Genomic DNA, 7,421 nt, shown 5'->3' with positions numbered 1-7,421 from the left:
GAAAAGCGCTAAAGGTGTAGGGAAGGTGTGATACGTAGGGGAAGAACAAAAAGGGAAAAGAAAAAAATGTGAGAGAATGAAAAGATGAAAATAAAGTGTTTGTAGATGGGGAGGGGAGGAGGGGGTGAAGGGAGGGCAGGTAAGGGGTAGGGGAGGAGGGGGTGAAGGGAGGGCAGAGGTAAGGGGAAAAAAATGAGAATCAAGACTTGCCATGTAAAGGTACATGATCCCAACAATGAATGTAACTGTACTGTATCCCTAAATGTACCAATAAACTCAATAAAAAAAAAAAAAAGAATGCCATGATCTGTCATAGGTATTCTTGGCAAAATATCTATTAAAGAATCAAAGAGGGAGAATATCTTAAAACATGGATCTGTTTATACTGAAAATATTATGGAGGAGTGTCTTTTTATCTGTTTTTCAAAAATTTTTATTCTATTTTTATTAGCACACGTTTGCAATATGTAATGATTATATTCATCGTGGGAAGTTGTTTCACATACATAATACATCTTAATTATTTTTTTTTTTTTTTTATTGAGTTTATTGGTACATTTAGGGATACAGTACAGTTACATTCATTGTTGGGATCATGTACCTTTACATGGCAAGTCTTGATTCTCATTTTTTTCCCCTTACCTCTGCCCTCCCTTCACCCCCTCCTCCCCTCCCCATCTACAAACACTTTATTTTCATCTTTTCATTCTCTCACATTTTTTTTCTTTTCCCTTTTTGTTCTTCCCCTACGTATCACACCTTCCCTACACCTTTAGCTCCTTTTCATCTTAATTATTTTTAATCCCGTCCCTCACTTCCCTCCATCTCTTGTTCACCTTCCCTTTTGCAAAAGACATATATCCCTGTTTACTCAGAAAAAAATATTATATTTACACTATGGGATAGATGTATAATATAATTTTAAATTCAGTTATTATTTTGCTTATTGGATTTAGTTATCTGTAAAAGAATCCAAAATGTTTCAGTAGATGACTAATTATATGAAACAGGAAAGATAAGGATAACCTTTGTTCAAGAAGGATATTGCCACTTAACTTTGATTCATTTTTATTTTTATGATTTGATTTACTTTTATTATGGAAAATTTCAAATGAAAAATCAAAGAAAACATGGAAATTTGTGGGCACTGATACTGGTGCAATAAAAATTTCCTAACAAGTAGTCACCTACAGATTTTTGAAAAATAGATTAAAATAGAAATAAAAGTAATAGGATCGCCAACAAGCCAACTCAAGTGAAGAGCAGTTTCTAGGACCAAAAGTGATATGGCAAGACACATATGTAGCCCTTTTTAACATTCAGCACAGTTGATGTCTAAAAGAGGGGGCTTGACTTTCATAGTTACACCCATTAATAGGCATTTTGAAGAGATCCCCAAAGTACTTGTGGTAGTTACTTCTCTCCTTGCTAAGACAAAATACCCAATGCCTGGGAGTTAAGGGTGGAAAGCTTTATTTAGCTCACAATAGATTTCAGTCCATAATCAACTGGCTTCAAGGCAGAGTAGCTTAGCAGAGAGGCATTGCAGAGGAAAACAAGTTCATTGTAAGCAGAAGACAGCAAAAGAAAGCAAGTAAGGGAGGGACCTGAATAGCATCTTTTTGCTTCTTTTATCTTATCCAGACTACTTAGGGCCCCTTAATCCATGGATCATTTGTAAGCGAGGTACAAGTCTGGCTGGGACAAGTGCACCACAAGTGTGTCTCCTAGCACACTAGTAGAGGCCTAGCTCGTGCGTTGAGCCTTGTCTATGTCCAGCTGTGGCCTCACCCGTCCCCCTTCATTGGATGTCCATCGCCCGTCTAAGGACACTCCAATAACCAATCCTGTTATGGCAAATATATTACTCCCCCTTTGCCACTCCCTCTTTCAAAACTTTATAAATTGCTGGCTGAGCTTATTGAAGTGGAAGCGTTCCAGAAACCTCCCCGGAGTCTTCTTGGTGATTCCACACCTTGCCCTCCCAGTCCAAGTTCATGAACCTTTGTTCCATGAGCGGGCTCACGGACAAAAACAACAGATCAATTCCAGTGTCACACGCTGTAGACGCACCTACCTCTGCAGAGGCCCCACCTATGACCGCATGAGTCTTTGCTCACATTTCTAGATGTGTACCTAGAGTGAGGGAAGCTTTGAGATATTATTTTGCTCTTAGGTGAAGTTCATACTTATAAGAGTACAACCCTGGGGTCACATTTCAGTTGTCTCCAGTAGTTTCCACAAATGAGTGTGTCACTTGTCCACTTGGCTGCATTTCTTGCTGACAGGTATTATCATTATCACTGTATTGACGACTGTGTAAAATTTCATCTATACAGAAAGAGTAAATAGAAGGGTAAGTCTATACAAGTCACTTCAGTGAAAGTGAGTTACTCAGGTAAAATCTGGTCCCGTTTTAATCATTTATGAAAAATGAGAATTGATGCCTGGTTTCCATTTTATTTTGAAGAAGTTTACACAGAAAATTATTTTTTAACTGTTAAGAAAATGGCAAATATTTTCTTTTTAAGGTAAAGAAGAAGTCCTATTGAGAAGGATTCTGATCTTAGGCATAAAGTTTAAAAATCACAAAGAATTATAATATTTGTGATATCTTCATGAAATAATGTAGGATAGGTAAGCACATAAACCTCCTTTTGCATATAACATTGTTTCAGATTCAGTCTATCAGTCGTATGAACTTTGTGATATCTATCATAGATTACAACATGGCCACACATTTAAAACACATTCAGGAAATAGAATACATCTTAATTAAATTTTACTTATTCTGATTAATCTGTGTACATTAAATAACACATGCCAACAAACAAACAAAATTATATACACAAACACACAAAAGTACTTATTGAGTTATTAGCTCAGTATTACTTTACTATCTTCATTTTATTTGTGCTAAATTAAATTCCTTTCCTACTTAAATATATTTGGAATATCTCCGCCCTTTTTTTAATGGCCAGGTTTCATTAGCTTTTTTTTTTTTTTAAGTAAAATCATCCTTAAACAAATCCTGTAGTGGCTTTGAAATTTCCCTTCTTTAGGACATTTATTTTCTTACACAATGTTCTTTGGCATTCCATCAACAATGGATTTTGCATCATGGAAGACAAGAATTATATTTGACCTATACTCCTACATTTGTAACATAATTCTGTTTTGAAAGCCTAGTCAACTTCAGGTATTTCATAAATAATAGGAAAGGAATTAACATTTATTGAATTATATAAGATATGTGACATGATATTTACATTATATGTCAACTTTATAATCAAATCATAAACTATGTTATGTAATACCAAATCTGCAGATAAAAGGTTAAAGATCAACAGAATTACTGACATTTTCAACAGTAAAAGACATAGCTACAGTGTGTGTCTCGAAAGCAAAGTCTGTTTCTCTCCCACTACACAAAATGAACTCTTAATTTTTAATGACATCCTTAAATCAACCTTTATCAAAAAGATGTGTACACCAGAGCCAAAATCAACTGAAATCCCATGCTCAATAAGGAAAGAATTTCATTTCCATTAATCTGCGGACTGTGTCCTTCACATCCTTATTTCTCAGGCTGTAGATCAGGGGGTTCAGCATGGGGATCGCCACGGTGTAAAACACAGAGCCCACTCTGACCGTGTGCCGGGAGTTCTTGGAGTTGGGCACACAGTAGAGGAACAGGATGGTGCCGTGGAAGATGCTGATGGCCGTCAGGTGGGAGGCGCAGGTGGAGAAGGCTTTGCGTCTCCCCGTGGCTGAACGCATCTTGAGGACGGTAACCACAATGAGCAAATAAGACAAGAGAATGATGACCAGTGTGCCAGCTGCGTTGAATGTGGCAAAAACAAACAAGAGCAATTGACTAATATAAGTATCTGAGCAAGAGAGGGAGAGCAGTGAGGAGAACTCACAGAAAAAGTGATCGATTATATTGAAACCATGAAAAGATAACTGCAAAGCAGAACATGTCAGTGTCAAGGAACAAGACAATCCCCATGAATACGACCCCACCACCAGCATGGCGCAGAGCTTCTGGGACATGGCGACTGTGTAGAGGAGGGGGTTACGGATGGCCACGAAGCGGTCGTAGGCCATCGCTGCTAATAAAAAGGCTTCTGTTACCACAAAGGTGCAAAAGAAAAAGTATTGTGCTATGCATCCTGAAAACGAAATGCTTCTGTGGCTTGCAGTTAGGTTGACCAGCATCCTGGGAGCGATGATGGAGGAGTAGCAGAAATCCACGAAAGAGAGATGACTGAGGAAAAAGTACATGGGGGTGTGCAGTTTGGGGTTAATTTTGATGATGACAATCATTCCCATATTTCCTACCACGGTGATACTGTAGATGCCCATAAAAATCAGGAAGAGCGGTACTTGCAGTGTTGGGTAATCTGAGAAGCCCAGGAGGGTGAACATGGCCCCGCTTTGGTTTCTATCTGACAGCCACATGGTTTTTGTGTGTTCAAATGTGAAATTTAGTCTGAAAATGAAAGGGAGAGTGAGAACATATGGGGTATTGCTTACTTTCCCTTTAAAATCTGGAGGATGATGAAAATATCCTTCAGAAACTACCTGGTTACTAGAAGAGATAAAATACATGGGTAACATTTTAAATAACAGTAACTTAAAATTTGATAAGATAATAAAAGTGATTGAATTTAAAATTATCAAGTGTATTTTTTGGTACTTGCATATGTAGAAAATGTGTTTGTTTCACTTAAATTTAATCTCTCACATAATACTTTCTACTTTCTTTTATCAGTTCATGAAATATCATCCTGAAATGATTACTGATTATCTCAGTCCTGCAATCAGTAGAAAAAACAGATATATGGTTTATGTCATATGTTCATTTACTGACATTAAGTGCCACTGCCATAAAACTAAATGTTTTATCTTTATTATAGCTATATATTGGCCTTCAATCTGTGTCCCTGTCTGATCCAGTAAATTGATTTCAAAATCCATCTTAGTTTTAGATAGTAAGTTCTTCAACTCAGGGATGTGTAATTATCCATCTTTGCGCATTGCCCAAAGGATAATAAAATAAGAGATTGAAAGATTTTACTTCCTTATTCTAGAGGTTACAAAATAGAACCCAGAGAAACACTCTTGCTATTCCAAAGACCAGTGCAGAAAAATCCACACATCTATGTCTAGATCCACAAATTCCTAGCCATGTATCTGTTTTTCCTCTGCCAAAATCTGGTATTTTTTCTAAGTATATGAAAATTTCCTTTGTTAATGATCACATTTTCAGTTAGTGAATAAACTAGAAAATAAGCCTATGGGAAATAGTCCAGTGCTGTTATAATTATCTCAAAGATATACTAGAGTGAAGTATAAAAATAAAACACAGGAGAAAGATACTTAACCAAAAATTTCCATCAGAAATAATTAACTATATCAAAGACTGAAATGAAAATATCCTTGTATTACTCAACATTCCAGTTCTAGAGGAATAAATTTTCCCACTCTCAAGTTGCTTTCCTGATTGAAATTAATCAATATTAGCTTTGAATCTTTAAACAAACCTGCAAATGATAGAATTATGATCTCTCTTGGCCAAAAGTGATATGTGCTTTTTTATATCTGTGTTTATAACCTTGGAGACATGAACCTGAGAGACAATTTACTACTCTATTCTCTCGAGATCACAAGATAAACAATTAAAATTAATCACCATTATATTATGTAATCTTTAAGAAAATTGTATAGTTTTAATTGGCACAGTAATTGCACATTTATGGAATAATTTATCTCATGTACATACAAAACGTAAAGATCAGCTTGTGATAATTGCCACACACATTACCTCAGATATTATCATGTCTTTGTATTGGGAAAGTTTAAAATCCTCTTTAATCGCTGTTATAAAACTTTCATTAACTACTGTCACTCACAGGAATCCTACTAATAGTGAAACCTTTAGTAATAGAATATTGGGCATTTTCTCCCCTGTCCAGTCATGCTTGTTTAACTATCATCTCTCTAATTTTCACTTTTACACATCTTTTCCAGGCTAGTTTAGCAGTTCTTCCCCTTTTGGTTATAATTTTTTTATTGTTAATATCACAAGCCATGCTATATCTCTGAATATAGCTATTCATATTTATACAATATAGTCAAATTTATCATGCTATATTACTAATAATAAAATATATAAATAAAAACATTGATATTGTTTTGGTGCTAAAACTTTGAATACCTCTTGCCTAATTCTGTTTACATTGTATTAAAATGTTCCATATTTCTGAGTCATTACAGGCCAAGCCATTACTCTAACCTTTTAGAGACTGGGTGCTCAAACTGCAACCCAAAGCGTACTTATTTATCACAAAGTGCTAACACTGCAATTAAGCCAGTATACTGAGGTTTTAGTTTAGAAAACATAACTCATACGACTTGTGGTGTCATCACAGAGGAAGCTCTGTATGTTCACTGTGATACATGTGCCACAGCACAGGCTTACCACTGCTGTTATAGACCTTTGTAATTACCATTAGGGAATTGAATAAATTTGTTAATAAGTGAAAATGATTTTGGATGTCAGTGTATGTTTCAAATCTACATTTCTATTCTGAATAATTCCAGATTTTGAAAGTCTTCGGAAACTACTAAATTCAAAGAAATTTTTCATAGCTTGAGTTACTCCATGGACTTGGACAAGATGGCCTCTGTGTTCTGCACAGTCATCATCTGGATGTTCAATCCCTTGATCTATACTTTAAGAAGCAAGGATGTGAAGGGTGCTTTGCAAAAAGCAACCAGCACTTTGTTATGTTCTGGGTAAAATAGTCTTTTTCATACACAAAATGTTTGAAGATTCTGAGGGTAAATTTCCAGTGCTTTGACATAGATTTTCACCAGTATGACCATCAAGCTATTTTCTACTTCTATTACTACTTGACCTATACTATCGAATGGTAATAAAATCACAACATTTTATTGATATACAAACAAACAAACAAAAATTGTATCTCCCAATTCTTGATGCGGGAAGTCTAAAACAGGGCACTGGTAGGCAGATTTCGTGTCTTGTGAGAGCTGATTTTATGTTTCAGAGATAGTTCAATTTTTACTGCCATCCTGTGGAAGAAGGGGCCAGGGAGAACGGCACTCCTCTTTTGTCAGGAGACACTTTAGTGCTAACAGTTCTGCCTTCCTGAATCTGTCACCTTCCAAATACCTTGTTTATTGAGGTCATACATTGGATTCTTAGGATTGCAACATATGGAAACAAAACAAACCTGACTTTTTAAATCACAATTTTAAAAGTCCAGGTTTTTGTTGAAGAAATTGGTACAGATATAAACATATAAAGTATTTGATCTCATATAAGAACTCTTTAAAGTTTTTTTTCTTTACCATGATGCCTTCTCCTAATTTGTCACTTGGTCTTAAAT

At 35.7% G+C, this 7,421-nt stretch overlaps 1 protein-coding gene across 1 annotated transcript; it reads right to left on the bottom strand.

Moving 5' to 3' along the window:
- Nucleotides 1–3,522: 3,522 nt before the first annotated feature.
- LOC104868417 (olfactory receptor 5D18) lies at nucleotides 3,523–4,467 on the bottom strand. The gene has a single exon (XM_010633175.2). It carries the CDS (start codon nucleotides 4,462–4,464, stop codon nucleotides 3,523–3,525), a length of 942 nt encoding a protein of 313 aa, XP_010631477.1. The 5' UTR covers nucleotides 4,465–4,467.
- Between the last annotated feature and the right edge of the window lie 2,954 nt (nucleotides 4,468–7,421).

Source organism: Fukomys damarensis, unplaced genomic scaffold (genome assembly GCF_012274545.1).
Source record: "Fukomys damarensis isolate Sample0158 unplaced genomic scaffold, DMR_v1.0_HiC HiC_scaffold_27, whole genome shotgun sequence".
Lineage (NCBI taxonomy): Eukaryota > Metazoa > Chordata > Mammalia > Rodentia > Bathyergidae > Fukomys > Fukomys damarensis.
The sequence above is the reverse complement of the archived record's forward strand: the minus strand, read 5'-3'. Positions and strand labels throughout refer to the sequence as shown.

Bases quoted from the DNA above. Each gene is read 5' to 3' on its own strand.
- LOC104868417 (XM_010633175.2), bottom strand. From the start codon at position 4,464: ATGTGGCTGTCAGATAGAAACCAAAGCGGGGCCATGTTCACCCTCCTG.